Below are 18,893 nucleotides of genomic sequence, written 5' to 3' on the forward strand. Positions count from 1 at the left end.
AAAAACATTTCACAGAAGACAGAAATGATGCACAAACAGCGATAAAAAACAAAAAAAGAGAGAAACAAGGAAATGGCACAATTTATCCAAAAAGAGAATAACCAATGATGTCATCACATGAATACAATGATGTAGTCACATGAAAAACAACACCAAAAGCAAAACCCCATAAACACTATTACAGCCCAACAGAAAGAAAAGGAAGGTGGGCAGGAAGGGAAATCCAGCACAACACAACTGGAAAGAGACAGAGCCACAGAGGAAAAGCAGAAACCACAAAATACTCACCAGCAGCACAAGCGCCCCACATGTGGCTCCCCTGAGCTTTCCCACCTCCACAAGCCACTATACCAAAACCCCGGCCGCCATAACCGGCACCAACCAAAACACAACCACAAAGCCTGGCCAAGGACTTCCCCACCCACAGCCACCCCAGAAAAGCCTCTTCTTCCCCAGGAGCAACACAGACCCCAGCCCAAACTGGAAACCAGAACCGGCAAGCGGCCGCAAGAGGAAAGCGAGGAAGGGGAAGCTGCGGTGGCACCACATAAAGCTGCCACCCGGCACAACCTCCAGCACAGCGCCCACCCGCACCACCGCCGAGTCGACACGCAGCACGCTCCTGCCCAGCGCCCCGCAGGCAGCACCCACAGCCCCACCATGCCTGCGCCCGCAACCCCACAGCCCCGCCTGGGGCGCAGTGCCCCGGCGCTCCTGCTCCTCCTGACGGCTCTCGCCACCGGCCTCGGCTGCCACCACCGGCCTGCCAGCGATGACACCTTCCCCTGGCGCAGCCTCCAGCTCCTCCAGGCCATGGCTCCCAGCCCCACACCGCCCTGCCACCACCAGCAGGCGCCCCTCTTCCCCGACACCCTCCTGCACATCAGCCACCCGCAGCAAGCCGCCGCCAGCGCCCTCCGCATCCTCCAGCACCTCTTCCACACCCTCAGCAGTCCCAGCACCCCCCAGCACTGGCACAACGAGCCACGGCACCAGCTCCTCAACAGCCTCCAGCACCGCATCCAGCACCTCCAGCGCTGCCTGCCGGGCAACGCCACGCTCTTCCCGGGACAAGGGCCCCGCAGCACGCTGCTCACCATCAACAAATACTTCCGACACATCCAGGACTTCCTGCGCACCCACAACCACAGCGCCTGCGCCTGGGACCACGTCCGCCTCGAAGCTCGCCTCTGCTTCCAGCACCTGCACAACCTCACCCGCACCGGCCGCAATTAGCCCAGCCACCCCACGCTCCCGCACCGCCCCGACACCGGCACCACTGGGGCAGCGCCCACGCACACCCACCTCGGGCCTGCAGCACCCTCCGCAACAGCTGCGGCAGGAGCCGCCCCGACCGCGCGCGTCTCCTGCGCCCGCTGCTCCCCGACACAACTGCTCTATTTATTGGCACACGCTGCCACCTATTTATTCACCTATTTATTCACACCAAATAAAGACCTCTTGACAAAACGCCGCCACTGCCTCTGCACCCTGTTCCAGTGTTTCACCACTCTTACCGTAAATAACTATTTCTTTATATCCAATGTGAGCTTTGCCTGTTTAAGGTTAAAGCCTTCTCCTATGGTTACTGTTCCTGATGAAGAGTGCTTCTCCTGCATCCTCATAGGCCACCTTTACATACTGGAATGCTGCTGTGAGTTTTCCACACACCTTTTGTTCCCCAGGATGAACAGCCCAACTTTCTCGGCCTCTGTTCATATGAGAGGTCTTTCTGTTGCCCTGATCATCCTTATTGCCTTCTCTGGACTTGTCTCAACGGCTCTTCATCCTTCTAATACTTAGGACACCAGAACTACACATAGTGCTCCGAGTGTAGTTAAGTCATTTATTTAGGGGTGTATTTTTCTATGGAGGTCCTAAACGCATCCTGGGGCTGAGGGTACCATGTGTCAGATGAGGTTGCTGGTGGCATTGTTAGCCCAAACCCCATTGCAGAGGGAGGGGGCAGCTACAATTGCTCTTGTTGACCTGTGGCAGTGTTTCACCAATCTCCTGGTAGAGAATTTCTTCAGGTGGAAAAGGGGACAAGCCAAGTTGATGACCTACAGGAACACTGTCAGTGTAGGCAGAAATAGAGCGACAAAGGCCAAGGCCCACTTAAAATTGAGTCTTGCGAAAGACATCAAGGCCAACAAAAAGGGCTTATGTGAGTATTTCAGCAGCAAAAACAATACAAGGAACATGTGGGGCCACTGCTAAATCTTACGGATGTCCTGGTAATAGAAGAGACACAGAGAAGGCCGAATTACTGAATGCCTTCTTTGCGTCAGTCTTTGCCACCAAGGATGGCCCTCAGGAGTCCCTGACCTCTGAGCTTAGAGATGAAGGTTGGAGAAAGGAAAACTTCCCCCAGTCTGTAGAGAGCTGGGGTAGGGATAGGCTGGACAGACTCAATACCAATAAGCCCATGGCCCTGTTGGGATGCAGCCAAGAGTGCTGAGGGAGCCAGCAGAAGTGACTGCTCTGCTGCCTCCATCATCCTTGGACAATCCTGGACAATGGGAGAGGTGTCCAAATGACTGGAGGAATGCCAATGTCATCCATCTATAGGAAACAGAAGGAGGACCCAGGCCACCACCAGCCAGTCATCCTCACCTCTATCCCTGGAAAGGTGATGGGACAGGTCATTCTGGAGGTGATCCGCAAGCACGTACAAGAGGTATCTGGAAAGGCTGGATCTATGGGCTCTGGTCAATGGTATGAGATTCAACAGGCAATCTGTCAGGTCCTGCACTTGGGCCACAACAACCCCATGCAACGCTCCAGGCTTCGGGAAGAGTGGCTAGAAAGCTGCTCGCTGGAAAAGGACATGAAGGTGCTGACTGATGGACATGAACTTAAGCAGCTAGTGTCCAGGCAGCCAAGAAGCCAACAGCATCCTGTCCTGTACCCGCAATAGTGTGGCAGCAGGACCAGGGCAGTGATCATCCCCCTGCACTGGGAACCAGTGAGGCTGCACCTCAAATCCTGTGTTCAGTTCTGGGCCCCTCACTACAGGAGAGAAATGGAGGTGCTGGAGCCGGGCTGGAGAAGGGCAACGCAGCTGGTGAAGGCTCTGGAGAACAAGTGTGATGAGGAACGGCTGAGGGACCTGCGCAGGGGCGGAGTCTGGAGAAGAGAAGGCTCAGGACGGACCTTATCGCTCTCTACAACTGCCTGAAAGGAGGTTACAGTGAGGTGGGGGACAATCTCTTCTCCCAAATTAAAAGTGACAGGACAAGAGGAAATAGCCTCAGGCTGTGCCACAGGAGGTTTAGATTGGATATTGGGAACAATTTCTTCACAGAGAGTGTGTGGTCAGACACTGAACACTTCCCAGGGCAGTCATGGAATCCCTGTCCCCGGAAGCATTCAGAAACCATGTAGACAAAGCCGTTAGTGACATGGTTTAGGAGTAGCCTTTGCAGTCCTGGGATGATACTTTGGTTTGACGTTCTATGTCTTTTCCAACCTAGTTCGTTCCATGATGTATTTCTACAAAAGCCTGTCCCCGGCCTTCTGGTAAGCCTCCTGTCAGGCTTGAAAGGTCACTGGAAGGTCTCTCTGGAGCCTTCTCTCACCAACATGAACAGTTCTGTCAGGCTTTCCTCCTTGGAGAGGTGCTTCAAGCCTGTCGTGCTGTTTGTGGCCCTCGTCTACGAGCAGCCCAGCAGGTCTGTGCCTTCCCTGAGTGTGGATCCAGGGCTGATGATCCTAAGTCGCTGCAGAGTGGGGTGGGCACTGCAAAACCTTGAGAAGGCGAGGGCTGAAGAAATGCTTGTGCAGAGGATGGCTAAAGCCCATCAGAGGTTTCCCAAAGATGTGTTTGGAAGAGCGTCACTGGGGAAGTGGCAAAGGGAAGGGTGGGCACGGGCTCTGCAGAGCCCTGTTTGGAGCAGGCCTTGGAGTAGGTGTTGGGCAGACGTGGCTTCCCCCCACTCAAGAAGAGCTTGCTGTGCAGGTGAGACACTTCCTAAGCTCACCTATGAGGGTTTTATTTGAGACAGTGTCAAAAGCCTTGCTGAACTCAAGGTGGATAACATGCACTATTCTCCACTTGTCAACCCATCTTGCCATGTCATCATAAAAGGCTCTTAGTTTGCCCAAGCATGATCTACCCTTGGTGAATCCATGCCGACTACTTCTCAGAATCTTATTTTCTTTAACATCCTTGGTTCTGACCACCAGAATGACCTATTCCATCTCCTATCCAGGCATGGAGATCAGCCTGAACCTCCCCACACTTCCCACAACCTCTTTCTTGTCCTTTCAATAACAGAAGTAACCCTGGCTTCTCTAGTTTATTGGGCACCTCTCCTGTTCTGCATACTCGGCCAATGATGACGGAGCCAGCAGATCTACAAGGTTTCCCAGCTCCCCTAGCACCTTTGGCTGCATCCCTCAGAGCCCATAGGTTTATGGGTGTTGAGTCTGTCCAGCCTATCCATAACACAACTCTCGGAAACCAGGGGCTGAAATCGTACTTTCTCCAGCCTTCATCTCTAATCTCCAAGGTCTGCAACTCCAGAGGGCCATCCTTACTGGTAAAGACTGAGGCAAAAAAGACGTTCCACAATGCTGCGTTTTCTGTGTCTTCTATAATTAGGACACCCAACGCTACAGCATTAGCCCCACATTATACTTACCTTGTTTTTCCTGCTGATATACATGAAGAAGCCCGTCTTCTTTTCCTTATGGAACTTGCCAGGCTCACTTTTAAGTTCACCTTGGCCTTCCTCCTTCTACCTCTGCATACAGTGACAATGCTCCTTTCGTTCTCCCCACTTGGACTGTCCCCTTTTCCACCTCCAGAAATTCTTCACCATGAAGGTTCTCAGACAATGTCACAGGTTACCCAGAGCACTCCTAGCCGCCCCATCCCTCACTAACGGCCTTTGACCACAAAAGGCCTTTCAGCTCACAAGGCCACCAGCAATCACCTCTGACACCTCCTATTCTCAGCACAAGAAGGCACGCAGGACATCCAGAAAAAAAGAGAACGCTGAAAAATCTTTAAAGAACAGATAGAAATGATGCACAAACAGGGATTAAAGCAAAAACAGAGAAACAGAAAAGTGTCACAAGTATCCAAAAAGAGAATAACCAATGATGTCATCACATGAATACAATGACGTAATCACACCATAAAACATACCAAAACCAAAACCACACAACCACTACTACAAACCAACAGAAAGAAAAGGAAGGTGGGCAGGAAGGGAAATCCAGCACAACACAACTGGAAAGAGACAGAGCCACAGAGGAAAAGCAGAAACCACAAAATACTCACCAGCAGCACAAGCGCCCCACATGTGGCTACCCTGAGCTTTCCCACCTCCACAAACCACTATACCAAAACCCCGGCCGCCATAACCGGCACCAACCAAAACACAACCACAAAGCCCGGCCAAGGACTTCCCCACCCACAGCCACCCCAGAAAAGCCTCTTCCCCAGGAGCAGCACAGACCCCAGCCCAAACTGGAAACCAGAACCGGCAAGCGGCCGCAAGAGGAAAGCGAGGAAGGGGAAGCTGCGGTGCCACCACATAAAGCTGCCACCCGGCACAACCTCCAGCACAGCGCCCACCCGCACCACCGCCGAGTCGACACGCAGCACGCTCCTGCCCAGCGCCCCGCAGGCAGCACCCACAGCCCCACCATGCCTGCGCCCGCAACCCCACAGCCCAGCCTGGGGCGCGGCGCCCCGGCGCTCCTGCTCCTCCTGACGGCTCTCGCCACCGGCCTCGCCTGCCACCACCGGCCTGCCAGCGATGACACCTTCCCCTGGCGCAGCCTCCAGCTCCTCCAGGCCATGGCTCCCAGCCCCACACCGCCCTGCCACCACCAGCAGGCGCCCCTCTTCCCCGACACCCTCCTGCACATCAGCCACCCGCAGCAAGCCGCCGCCACCGCCCTCCGCATCCTCCAGCACCTCTTCCACACCCTCAGCAGCCCCAGCACCCCCCAGCACTGGCACAACGAGCCAAGGCACCAGCTCCTCAACAGCCTCCAGCACCGCATCCAGCACCTCCAGCACTGCCTGCCGGACAACGCCACGCTCTTCCCGGGACAAGGGCCCCGCAACACGCTGCTCACCATCAACAAATACTTCCGACACATCCAGGACTTCCTGCGCACCCACAACCACAGCGCCTGCGCCTGGGACCACGTCCGCCTCGAAGCTCGCCTCTGCTTCCAGCACCTGCACAACCTCACCCGCACCGGCCGCAATTAGCCCAGCCACCCCACGCTCCCGCACCGCCCCGACACCGGCACCACTGGGGCAGCGCCCGCGCACACCCACCTCGGGCCTGCAGCACCCTCCGCAACAGCTGCGGCAGGAGCCGCCCCGACCCCGCGCATCTCCTGCGCCCGCTGCTCCCCGACACAACTGCTCTATTTATTGGCACACGCTGCCACCTATTTATTCACCTATTTATTCACACCAAATAAAGACCTCTTGACAAAACGCCGCCACTCCTTCTCTTCTCACAAGTGTACCAAACTCTCCTTGGTCTGGGGGGAAGCTCAAGATGCAGTGCCCTTCACTTGCCCTGTGAAACCTCTGTGGGTTTCTGTCTGCCCAGCTCTCCAGCCTATGCAGATACTACTGAATGCCACCACAGCCTTCAGATGCATCAGCCACTGCTCCCGGCTTCCTATCAGCGGCAAACTTGCAGAGGTGTCACTCTAGCCCTTAACCCAGTGCACTGATTAAAAAGGTGAATTCGACCAGACTCAGTGCTGGACCCTGACAAACACCACTGACTGCAGGCCTCCAACTGTATTCTACTCTGTCGATCACAGTGCTCTCAGCTCTGCCGTTCAGACAGTCACAGTCCATCTCACTGTCCATTCATTTAACCCACACTTCCTGAGCTCACCTACGAGGGTTTTAGTGGAGACATTGTCAAAAGGCTCGCGGGAGTAAAGGCTGATAACATGCACTGCTCTCCCCTCGTCAACCCGTATTGCCAAGTCACTGTAAAAGGCTCTGAGATTGTCCAAGCAAGATCTACCCTTGGTGAATCCATGCTGACTACTCCTCAGAAACTTCTTTCCTTTAACATCCTTGGTTCTGACCACCAGAATGACCTATTCCATCACCTTCCCAGGGATGGAGATCAGAACGACTGGCTAATGATTTCCCCGGTCCTCTTCCCTGTCGGGTGATGGAGTGACACTGCCCTTCCTTCACTCCTTGGACACCTCTCCCGTTCTCCATGCTTATCCAAGGATGAGGAAGGCAGAAGAACAACATCTCCCAGCTCCCTCAGCACCTTTGGTGGCACACCCTCAAGGCCCATGGGTTTATGGGTCTTGAGTCTCTCCAGCCTATCCATAACTCAACTCTCAGCAAGCAGGGGGTGAAATCTTACTTTCTCTGGCCTTCATCTCTAACCTCCGAGGTCACAGACTCCTGAGGGCCATCCTTAGGGATAAAGACTGAGGAAAAGAAGGCATTCAGTCATTCAATCTTTTCATGTCTTCTGTAATCACGACACCCACAGATTCAGCATCGGACCCACATTATGTTTCTTTCCCTGCTGATATACATCACAGTATCACACAGTATATCACAGTGTGTTAGAGATTGGAAGGGACCTCAAAAGATCATCTAGTCCAATCCCCCTGCCGGAGGAAGAACACCTAGATAAGGTTACACAGGAACGTGTCCAGGCGGGTTTTGAATGACTCCAGAAAAGGAGACTCCACAACCTCCCTGGGCAGCCTGTTCCAGTGTTCTGTCACCCTCACTGAGAAGACGTTTTCTTCTCAAGTTTAAGTGGAACCTCTTGTGTTCCAGTTTGTACCCATTGCCCCTTGTCCTATCATTGTTTGCCACTGAGAAGAGCCTGGCTCCATCCTCGTGACACTCCCCCTTTATATATTTATATACACTAATAAGGTCACCCCTCAGTCTCCTCTTCTCCAAACTATAGAGACCCAGCTCCCTCAGTCTTTCCTCATAAGGGAGATGCTCCACTCCCTTAATCATCTTAGTTGCTCTGCGCTGGACTCTCTCCAGCAGGTCCCTGTCCTTGAACTGAGGGGCCCAGAACTGGACACAATATTCCAGATGAGGTCTCACCAGGGCAGAGTAGAGGGGAAGGAGGACCTCTCTCGACCTACTAACCACCCCCCTTCTAATACACCCCAGGATGTCATTGGCCTTCTTGGCCACAAGGGCAGTGTCGGCTCATGGTCACCCCGTCGTCCACTAGGACCCCCAGGTCCCTCTCCCCTACACTGCTCTCTAACAGGTCGTTCCCCAGCCTATACTGGAACCTGGGGTTGTTCCTGCCCAGATGCAGGACTCTACACTTTCCCTTGTTATATTTCATCAAGTTATTCCCCGCCCAACCCTCCAGCCTGTCCAGGTCTCTCTGGATGGCAGCACAGCCTTCTGGCGTGTCAGCCACTCCTCCCAGCTTAGTGTCATCAGCAAACTTGCTGATAGTACACTCAATTCCCTCATCTAAATCATTGATGAATATATTAAATAATACTGGTCCCAGTACCGACCCTTGAGGCACTCCACTACATACAGGCCTCCAACTAGACTCCGCCCCATAGACTACAACTCTCTGGCTTCTCTCCTTCAGCCAGTTCACAGTCCACCTCACTACCCGATCATCCAGACCACACTTCCTCAATTTAGCTGCGAGGATGCTGTGGGAGACTGTGTCAAACGCTTTGCTGAAGTCAAGGTAGACCACATCCAGCGCTCTGCCATCATCCATCCACCGTGTTATTTCCTCATAAAAGGCTACGAGATTGGTCAAGCATGACTTCCCCTTGGTGAAGCCATGTTGACTGCCCCTCATAACCCTCTTATCCTTGATATGCCTTAAGATGGCACCAAGGATAAGGTGTTCCATCACTTTCCCAGGAATGGAGGTGAGGCTAACCGGTCTATAGTTACCCGGGTCCTCCTTCTTGCCCTTTTTGAAGACGGGAGTGACATTTGCTTTCCTCCAGTCCTCAGGCACCTCTCCCGTTTCCCAAGACTTGGTAAAGATGATGGAGAGCTGTCTAGCAATGACCTCAGCCAGTTCCCTCAGCACCCGCGGGTGCATCCCATCTGGACCCATGGATTTATGGATATCCAGATTGCTCAACTGGTCTCTAACCCATTCCTCATCGACTAAGGCAGACCGCTCCGTTGACCTGTCTTCATCCGAGGTCTCAGTGGTACAGGGCTCTTCAGGACTGCCTCCAGCAGAGTAGACAGAGACAAAGAAGGCATTCAGTAACTCTGCCATCTCTGTATCTTCTGTCACCAGGGCACCCGTCCCGTTCATCAGCGGGCCTACATTGCCTCTGGTGTTAGTTTTATCTGCCATGTATTTGAAAAAGCTCTTTCTGCTGCCCTTGAGCCTTCTCGCTAGCTTTCATTCCAAGGAGGCCTTAGTCATCCTAGCTGCTTTCCTACATCCTCTAGCAGCAGCCTTATATTCCTCCCAAAACACATGAAGAAGCCCTTCTTCTTGTCCTTATGTCTTTTGCAAGGCTCAGGTCCAAGTGCACCTTTGCCTTCCTCCTTCTATCTATGCATACAGTGACAATGGTCCTTACTGTTCTCCCAGTTGGATTGTCCTCTTTTCCACCTCCAGTAATTCTTCACCACGAAGGTTCTGAGACAATGTCACAGGTCACCCAGAGCACTCCTAGCCCCCCATCCCTCACTAACGGCCTTTGACCACAAAAGGCCTTTCAGCTCACAAGGCCACCTGCAACCACCTCTGATACCAATCCTCAGCACAAGAAGGCACACGGGATGTGCAGAAAAAAAGAGATCACTGCAAAAAAACATTTCACAGAAGTCAGAAATGATGCACAAACAGCGATAAAAAACAAAATCAGAGAGAAAAAGAAAACGGCACAATTTATCCAAAAAGAGAATAACCAAAGATGTCATCACACGAATACAATGATGTAGTCACACGAAAAACAACACCAAAAGCAAAACCCCATAAACACTATTACAGCCCAACAGAAAGAAAAGGAAGGTGGGCAGGAAGGGAAATCCAGCACAACACAACTGGAAAGAGACAGAGCCACAGAGGAAAAGCAGAAACCACAAAATACTCACCAGCAGCACAAACACCCCACATGTGACTCCCCTGAGCTTTCCCACCAGACAAACCACTATACCAAAACCCCGGCCGCCATAACCGGCACCAACCAAAACACAACCACAAAGCCCGGCCAAGGACTTCCCCACCCACAGCCACCCCTGAAAAGCCTCTTCCCCAGGAGCAACACAGACCCCAGTCCAAACTGGAAACCAGAACCGGCAAGCGGCCGCAAGAGGAAAGCGAGGAAGGGGAAGCTGCGGTGGCACCACATAAAGCTGCCACCCGGCACAACCTCCAGCACAGCGCCCACCCGCACCACCGCCGAGTCGACACGCAGCACGCTCCTGCCCAGCGCCCCGCAGGCAGCACCCACAGCCCCACCATGCCTGCGCCCGCAACCCCACAGCCCCGCCTGGGGCGCGGCGCCCCGGCGCTCCTGCTCCTCCTGACGGCTCTCGCCACCGGCCTCGCCTGCCACCACCGGCCTGCCAGCGATGACACCTTCCCCTGGCGCAGCCTCCAGCTCCTCCAGGCCATGGCTCCCAGCCCCACACCGCCCTGCCACCACCAGCAGGCGCCCCTCTTCCCCTCAGAGCACCCTCCTGCACATCAGCCACCCGCAGCAAGCCGCCGCCACCGCCCTCCGCATCCTCCAGCACCTCTTCCACACCCTCAGCAGCCCCAGCACCCCCCAGCACTACAACGAGCCACGGCACCAGCTCCTCAACAGCCTCCAGCACCGCATCCAGCACCTCCAGCGCTGCCGGACAACGCCACGCTCTTCCCGGGACAAGGGCCCCGCAACACGCTGCTCACCATCAACAAATACTTCCGACACATCCAGGACTTCCTGCGCACCCACAACCACAGCGCCTGCGCCTGGGACCATGTCCGCCTCGAAGCTCGCCTCTGCTTCCAGCACCTGCACAACCTCACCCGCACCGGCCGCAATTAGCCCAGCCACCCCACGCTCCCGCACCGCCCCGACACCGGCACCACTGGGGCAGCGCCCGCGCACACCCACCTCGGGCCTGCAGCACCCTCTGCAACAGCTGCGGCTGGAGCCGCCCCGACCTCGCGCGTCTCCAGCGCCCGCTGCTCCCCGACACAACTGCTCTATTTATTGGCACATGCTGCCACCTATTTATTCACCTATTTATTCACACCAAATAAAGACCTCTTGACCAAATGCCGCCACTCCTTCTCTTCTCACAAGCGTACCAAACTCTCCTTGGTCTGGGGGGAAGCTCAAGATGCAGTGCCCTTCACTGGCCCTGTGAAACCTCTGTGGGTTTCTGTCTGCCCAGCTCTCCAGCCTATGCAGATACTACTGAATGCCGCCACAGCCTTCAGATGCATCAGCCACTGGTCCCGGCTTTCTATCAGCGGCAAACTTGCGGAGATGTCACTCTAGCCCTTAACCCAGTGCACTGATTAAAAAGGTGAATTCCACCAGACTCAGTGCTGGTCCATGACAAACACCACTGACTGCAGGCCTCCAACTGTATTCTACTCTGTCGATCACAGTGCTCTCAGCTCTGCCCTTCAGACAGTCCACAGTCCATCTCACTGTCCATTCATTTAACCCACACTTCCTGAGCTCACCTACGAGGGTTTTAGTGGAGACATTGTCAAAAGGCTCGCGGGAGTAAAGGCTGATAACATGCATTGCTCTCCCCTCGTCAACCCGTATTGCCAAGTCACTGTAAAAGGCTCTGAGATTGTCCAAGCAAGATCTACCCTTGGTGAATCCATGCTGACTACTCCTCAGGAACTTCTTTCCTTTAACATCCTTGGTTCTGACCACCAGAATGACCTATTCCATCACCTTTCCAGGGATGGAGATCGGAACGACTGGCTAATGATTTCCCGGGTCCTCTTCCCTTTCTGGTGATGGAGTGACACTGCCCTTCCTTCACTCCTTGAACACCTCTCCCGTTCTCCATGCTTATCCAAGGATGAGGAAGGCAGAAGAACAACATCTCCCAGCTCCCTCAGCACCTTTGGTGGCACACCCTCAAGGCCCATGGGTTAATGGGTGTTGAGTCTCTCCAGCCTATCCGTAACTCAACTCTCGTCAACCAGGGGGTGAAATCTTACTTTCTCTGGCCTTCATCTCTAACCTCCGAGGTCACAGACTCCTGAGGGCCATCCTTAGGGATAAAGACTGAGGAAAAGAAGGCATTCAGTCATTCAATCTTTTCCATGTCTTCTGTAATCACGACACCCACTGATTCAGCATCGAACCCACATTATGTTTCTTTCCCTGCTGATATACATCACAGTATCACACAGTATATCACAGTGTGTTAGAGATTGGAAGGGACCTCAAAAGATCATCTAGTCCAATCCCCCTGCCGGAGCAAGAACACCTAGATAAGGTTACACAGGAACGTGTCCAGGCGGGTTTTGAATGTCTCCAGAGAAGGAGACTCCACAACCTCCCTGGGCAGCCTGTTCCAGTGTTCTGTCACCCTCACTGAGAAGAAGTTTCTTCTCAAGTTTAAGTGGAACCTCTTGTGTTCCAGTTTGTACCCATTGCCTCTTGTCCTATCATTGTTTGCCACTGAGAAGAGCCTGGCTCCATCCTCGTGACACTCCCCCTTTATATATTTATATACACTAATAAGGTCACCCCTCAATCTCCTCTTCTCCAAACTATAGAGACCCAGCTCCCTCAGCCTCTCCTCATAAGGGAGATGCTCCACTCCCTTAATCATCTTAGTTGCCCTGCGCTGGACTCTCTCCAGCAGGTCCCTGTCCTTTTTAAACTGAGGGGCCCAGAACTGGACACAATATTCCAGATGAGGTCTCACCAGGGCAGAGTAGAAGGGAAGGAGGACCTCTCTCGACCTACTAACCACCCCCCTTCTAATACACCCCAGGATGCCATTGGCCTTCTTGGCCACAAGGGCACAGTGTCGGCTCATGGTCATCCTGTCGTCCACTAGGACCCCCAGGTCCCTCTCCCCTACACTGCTCTCTAACAGGTCGTTCCCCAATCTATACTGGAACCTGGGGTTGTTCCTGCCCAGATGCAGGACTCTACACTTTCCCTTGTTATATTTCATCAAGTTATTCCCCGCCCAACCCTCCAGCCTGTCCAGGTCTCTCTGGATGGCAGCACAGCCTTCTGGTGTGTCGGCCACCCCTCCCAGCTTAGTGTCATCAGCAAACTTGCTGATAGTACACTCAATTCCCTCATCTAGATCATTGATGAATATATTAAATAATACTGGTCCCAGTACCGACCCTTGAGGCACTCCACTACATACAGGCCTCCAACTAGACTCTGCCCCATAGACTACAACTCTCTGGCTTCTCTCCTTCAGCCAGTTCACAGTCCACCTCACTACCCGATCATCCAGACCACACTTCCTCAATTTATCTGTGAGGATGCTGTGAGAGACTGTGTCAAATGCCTTGCTGAAATCAAGGTAGACCACATCCACCGCTCTGCCATCATCCATCCACCGTGTTATTTCCTCATAAAAGGCTATGAGATTGGTCAAGCATGACTTCCCCTTGGTGAAGCCATGTTGAGTGCCCCTCATAACCCTCTTATCCTTGATAGGCCTTAAGATGGCACCAAGGATAAGGTGTTCCATCACTTTCCCAGGAATGGAGGTGAGGCTAACCGGTCTATAGTTACCCGGGTCCTCCTTCTTGCCCTTTTTGAAGATGGGAGTGACATTTGCTTTCCTCCAGTCCTCAGGCACCTCTCCTGTTTCCCTAGACTTGGTAAAGATGATGGAGAGCTGTCTAGCAATGACCTCTGCCAGTTCCCTCAGCACCCGCGGGTGCATCCCATCTGGACCCATGGATTTATGGATGTCCAGATTGCTCAACTGGTCTCTAACCCATTCCTCATCAACTAAGGCAAACCGCTCCGTTGACCTGTCTTCATCTGAGGTCTCAGCGGTACAGGGCTCTTCAGGACTGCCTCCGGCAGAGTAGACAGAGACAAAGAAGTCATTCAGTAACTCTGCCATCTCTGTATCTTCTGTCACCAGGGCACCCGTCCCGTTCATCAGCGGGCCTACATTGCCTCTGGTGTTAGTTTTACCTGCCATGTATTTGAAAAAGCTCTTTCTGCTGTCCTTGAGCCTTCTCGCTAGCTTTAATTCCAAGGAGGCCTTAGTCATCCTAGCAGCTTTCCTACATCCTCTAGCAGCAGCCTTATATTCCTTCCAAAACACATGAAGAAGCCCTTCTTGTCCTTATGTCTTTTGCAAGGCCCAGGTCCAAGTGCACCTTAACCTTCCTCCTTCTATCTCTTCGTTCAGTGACAATGGTCCTTACTGTTCTCCCACTTGGATTGTCCTCTTTTCTACCTCCAGTAATTCTTCACCATAAAGGTTCTGAGACAATGTCACAGGTTACCCAGAGCACTCCTACCTGCCCCATCCCTCACTAACGGCCTTTGACCATAAAAGGCCTTTCAGCTCACAAGGCCACCTGCAACCACCTCTGATACCAATCCTCAGCACAAGAAGGCACACGGGATGTGCAGAAAAAAAGAGATCACTGAAAAAAAAACATTTCACAGAAGTCAGAAATGATGCACAAACAGCGATAAAAAACAAAATCAGAGAGAAAAAAGAAAATGGCACAATTTATCCAAAAAGAGAATAACCAAAAATGTCATCACACGAATACAATGATGTAGTCACACGAAAAACAACACCAAAAGCAAAACCCCATAAACACTATTACAGCCCAACAGAAAGAAAAGGAAGGTGGGCAGGAAGGGAAATCCAGCACAACACAACTGGAAAGAGACAGAGCCACAGAGGAAAAGCAGAAACCACAAAATACTCACCAGCAGCACAAGCGCCCCACATGTGGCTCCCCTGAGCTTTCCCACCTCCACAAACCACTATACCAAAACCCCGGCCGCCATAACCGGCACCAACCAAAACACAACCACAAAGCCCGGCCAAGGACTTCCCCACCCACAGCCACCCCAGAAAAGCCTCTTCCCCAGGAGCAACACAGACCCCAGCCCAAACTGGAAACCAGAACCGGCAAGCGGCCGCAAGACGAAAGCGAGGAAGGGGAAGCTGCGGTGGCACCACATAAAGCTGCCACCCGGCACAACCTCCAGCACAGCGCCCACCCGCACCACCGCCGAGTCGACACGCAGCACGCTCCTGCCCAGCGCCCCGCAGGCAGCACCCACAGCCCCACCATGCCTGCGCCCGCAACCCCACAGCCCCGCCTGGGGCGCGGCGCCCCGGCGCTCGTGCTCCTCCTGACGGCTCTCGCCACCGGCCTCGCCTGCCACCACCGGCCTGCCAGCGATGACACCTTCCCCTGGCGCAGCCTCCAGCTCCTCCAGGCCATGGCTCCCAGCCCCACACCGCCCTGCCACCACCAGCAGGCGCCCCTCTTCCCCCGACACCCTCCTGCACATCAGCCACCCGCAGCAAGCCGCCGCCACCGCCCTCCGCATCCTCCAGCACCTCTTCCACACCCTCAGCAGCCCCAGCACCCCCCAGCACTGGCACAACGAGCCACGGCACCAGCTCCTCAACAGCCTCCAGCACCGCATCCAGCACCTCCAGCACTGCCTGCCGGACAACGCCACGCTCTTCCCGGGACAAGGGCCCCGCAACACCCTGCTCACCATCAACAAATACTTCCGACACATCCAGGACTTCCTGCGCACCCACAACCACAGCGCCTGCGCCTGGGACCACGTCCGCCTCGAAGCTCGCCTCTGCTTCCAGCACCTGCACAACCTCACCCGCACCGGCCGCAACTAGCCCAGCAACCCCACGCTCCCGCACCGCCCCGACACCGGCACCACTGGGGCAGCGCCCGCGCACACCCACCTCGGGCCTCCGCGCATCTCCTGCGCCCGCTGCTCCCCGACACAACTGCTCTATTTATTGGCACACGCTGCCACCTATTTATTCACCTATTTATTCACACCAAATAAAGACCTCTTGACAAAACGCCGCCACTGCCTCTGCAACCTGTTCCAGTGTTTCACCACTCTTACCGTAAATAACTATTTCCTTATGTCTAATGTGAGCTTTGCCTGGTTAAGGTTAAAACCTTCTCCTATGGTTACTGTTCCTGATGAAGAGTGCTTCTCCTGCATCCTCATAGGCCACCTTTACATACTGGAATGCTGCTGTGAGTTTTCCACACACCTTTTGTTCGGCAGGATGAACAGCCCAACTTTCTCGGCCTCTGTTCATATGAGAGGTCTTTCTGTTGCCCTGATCATCCTTATTGCCTTCTCTGGACTTGCCTCAACAGCTCTTCTTCCTTCTAATATTGAGGACACCAGAACTACACATAGTGCTCCGAGTTAGTTAAATCATTTATTTAGTGGTGTATTTTTCTATGGAGGTCCTAAACGCATCCTGGGGCTGAGGGTACCATGTATCAGATGAAGCTGCTGGTGGCATTGTTAGCCCAAACCCCATTACAGAGGGAGGGGGCAGCTACAACTGCTCTTGTTGACCTGTGGCAGTGTCTCACCACTCTCCTGGTAGAGAATTTCTTCAGGTGGAAAAGGGGAGAAGCCAGTGGATGACCTACAGGAACACTGTCAGAGTACGCAGAAATACAGCGACAAAGACCAAGGCCCACTTAAAATTGAGTCTTGCGAAAGACATCAAGGACAACAAAAAGGGCTTATTTGAGTATTTCAGCAGCAAAAACAATACAAGGAACATGTGGGGTCACTGCTAAATCTTACAGATGTCCTGGTAATAGAAGAGACATAGAGAAGGCCAAATTACTGAATGCCTTCTTTGCGTCAGTCTTTGCCACCAAGGATGGCCCTCAGGAGTCCCTGACCTCCAAGCTTAGAGATGAAGGTTGGGGAAAGGAAAACTTTCCCCCAGTCTTTAGAGAGCTGGGGTAGGGATAGGCTGGACAGACTCAATACCAATAAGCCCATGGCCCTGTCGGGATGCAGCCAAGAGTGCTGAGGGAGCCAGCAGAAGTTACTGCTCTGCTGCTTCCATCATCCTTGGGCAATCCTGGACAATGGGAGAGGTGTCCAAATGACTGGAGGAATGCCAATGTCATCCACCTATAGGAAACAGAAGGAGGACTCTGTTCACCACCAGCCAGTCATCCTCACCTCTATCCCTGGAAAGGTGATGGAACAGGTCATTCTGGAGGTGATCCGCAAGCACGTACAAGAGGTATCTGGAAAGGCTGGATCTATGGGCTCTGGTCAATGGTATGAGATTCAACAGGCAGTCTCTCAGGTCCTGCACTTGGGCCACAACAACCCCATGAACGCTCCAGGCTTCGGGAAGAGTGGCTAGAAAGCTGCTCGCTGGAAAAGGACATGAAGGTGCTGACTGATGGACATGAACTTAAGCAGCCAGTGCCCAGGCAGCCAAGATGCCAACAGCATCCTGGCCTGTACCCGCAATAGTGTGGCAGCAGGACCAGGGCAGTGATCATCCCCTTGCACTGGGCACTGCTGAGGCTGCACGTCAAATCCTGTGTTCAGTTCTGGGCCCCTCACTACAGGAGAGAAATGGAGGTGCTGGAGCCGGGCTGCAGAAGGGCAACGCAGCTGGTGAAGGCTCTGGAGAACAAGTGTGATGAGGAACGGCTGAGGGACCTGCGCAGGAGCGTAGTCTGGAGAAGAGAAGGCTCAGGGAGGACCTTATCGCTCTCTACAACTGCCTGAAAGGAGGTTACAGTGAGGTGGGGGACAATCTCTTCTCCCAGATTAAAAGTGACAGGACAAGAGGAAATGGCCTCAGGCTGTGCCACAGGAGGTTTACATTGGATATTGGGAACAATTTATTCACAGACAGTGTGTGGTCAGACACTGAACGCTTCCCAGGACAGTGCTGGAATCCCTGTCCCCGGAAGCATTCAGAAACCATGCAGACAAAGCCATTAGCGACATGGTTTAGTGGTAGCCTTTGCAGTCCTGGGATGATACTTTGCTTTGACGTTCTATGTCTTTTCCAACCTAGCTCATTCCATGATGTATTTCTACCAAAGCCTGTCCCCAGCCTTCTGGTAAGCCTCCTGTCAGGCTTGAAAGGTCACTGGAAGGTCTCTCTGGAGCCTTCTCTCACCCACATGAACAGTTCTGTCAGGCTTTCCTCCTTGGAGAGGTGTTTCAAGCCTGTCGTGCTGTTTGTGGCCCTGGTCTACGAGCAACCCAGCGGGTCCGTGCCTTTCCTGAGTGTGGATCCAGGGCTGATGATCCTAAGTCGCTGCAGAGTGGGGTGGGCACTGCAAAACCTTGAGAAGCCGAGGGCTGAAGAAATGCTTGTGCAGGGGATGGCTAAAGCCCATCAGAGGTTTCCCAAAGATGTGTTTGGAAGTGCGTCACTGGGGAAGTGGCAAAGGGAAGGGCGGGCACGGGCTGTGCAGAGCCCTGTTTGGAGCACGCCTTGGAGTAGGTGTTGGGCAGACGTGGCTTCCCCCCACTCAAGAAGAGCTTGCTGTGCAGGTGAGACACTTCCTAAGCTCACCTATGAGGGTTTTATTTGAGACAGTGTCAAAAGCCTTGCTGAACTCAAGGTGGATAACATGCACTATTCTCCACTTGTCAACCCATCTTGCCATGTCATCATAAAAGGCTCTTAGTTTGCCCAAGCATGATCTACCCTTGGTGAATCCATGCCGACTACTTCTCAGGATCTTATTTTCTTTAACATCCTTGGTTCTGACCACCAGAATGACCTATTCCATCACCTATCCAGGGATAGAGATCAGCCTGAAATGGCCGGTGTTTTCCCAGAACCTCCTTCTTGCCCTTTCGATAGACAGAGTAACCCTGGTCTTCTCCAGTCATTGGGCACCTCTCCTGTT

General features: G+C 53.5%; 4 protein-coding genes and 2 pseudogenes across 4 annotated transcripts in view; 5 read left to right on the plus strand and 1 right to left on the minus strand.

Annotated features, from left to right (window-relative positions):
* Positions 1-18,893, plus strand: part of NUDT2 (nudix hydrolase 2) — a 414,951-nt gene that overhangs the window by 172,519 nt on the left and 223,539 nt on the right. The gene's annotated exons all lie outside the window — the stretch shown is intronic.
* Positions 1-18,893, minus strand: part of UBAP2 (ubiquitin associated protein 2) — a 101,197-nt gene that overhangs the window by 14,583 nt on the left and 67,721 nt on the right. The gene's annotated exons all lie outside the window — the stretch shown is intronic.
* LOC133220729 (interferon-like) lies at positions 661-1,274 on the plus strand. Its single transcript, XM_061369027.1, has one exon. It carries the CDS (start codon positions 661-663, stop codon positions 1,234-1,236), a length of 576 nt encoding a protein of 191 aa, XP_061225011.1. The 3' UTR covers positions 1,237-1,274.
* LOC133220708 (interferon-like) lies at positions 5,390-6,282 on the plus strand. The gene has a single exon (XM_061369001.1). The coding sequence runs from the start codon at positions 5,660-5,662 to the stop codon at positions 6,233-6,235; it is 576 nt and encodes a 191-aa protein (XP_061224985.1). The 5' UTR covers positions 5,390-5,659; the 3' UTR covers positions 6,236-6,282.
* Positions 10,421-11,037, plus strand: LOC133220709 (interferon-like; annotated as a pseudogene).
* Positions 15,274-15,850, plus strand: LOC133220710 (interferon-like; annotated as a pseudogene).

Source organism: Neopsephotus bourkii, unplaced genomic scaffold (genome assembly GCF_033783945.1).
Source record: "Neopsephotus bourkii isolate Nb327-2 ecotype Australia unplaced genomic scaffold, CSIRO-AGI_Nbou_v1 NB_1471, whole genome shotgun sequence".
Classification (NCBI taxonomy): domain Eukaryota; kingdom Metazoa; phylum Chordata; class Aves; order Psittaciformes; family Psittacidae; genus Neopsephotus; species Neopsephotus bourkii.

Bases quoted from the DNA above. Each gene is read 5' to 3' on its own strand.
- LOC133220729 (XM_061369027.1), top strand. From the start codon at position 661: ATGCCTGCGCCCGCAACCCCACAGCCCCGCCTGGGGCGCAGTGCCCCG.
- LOC133220708 (XM_061369001.1), top strand. From the start codon at position 5,660: ATGCCTGCGCCCGCAACCCCACAGCCCAGCCTGGGGCGCGGCGCCCCG.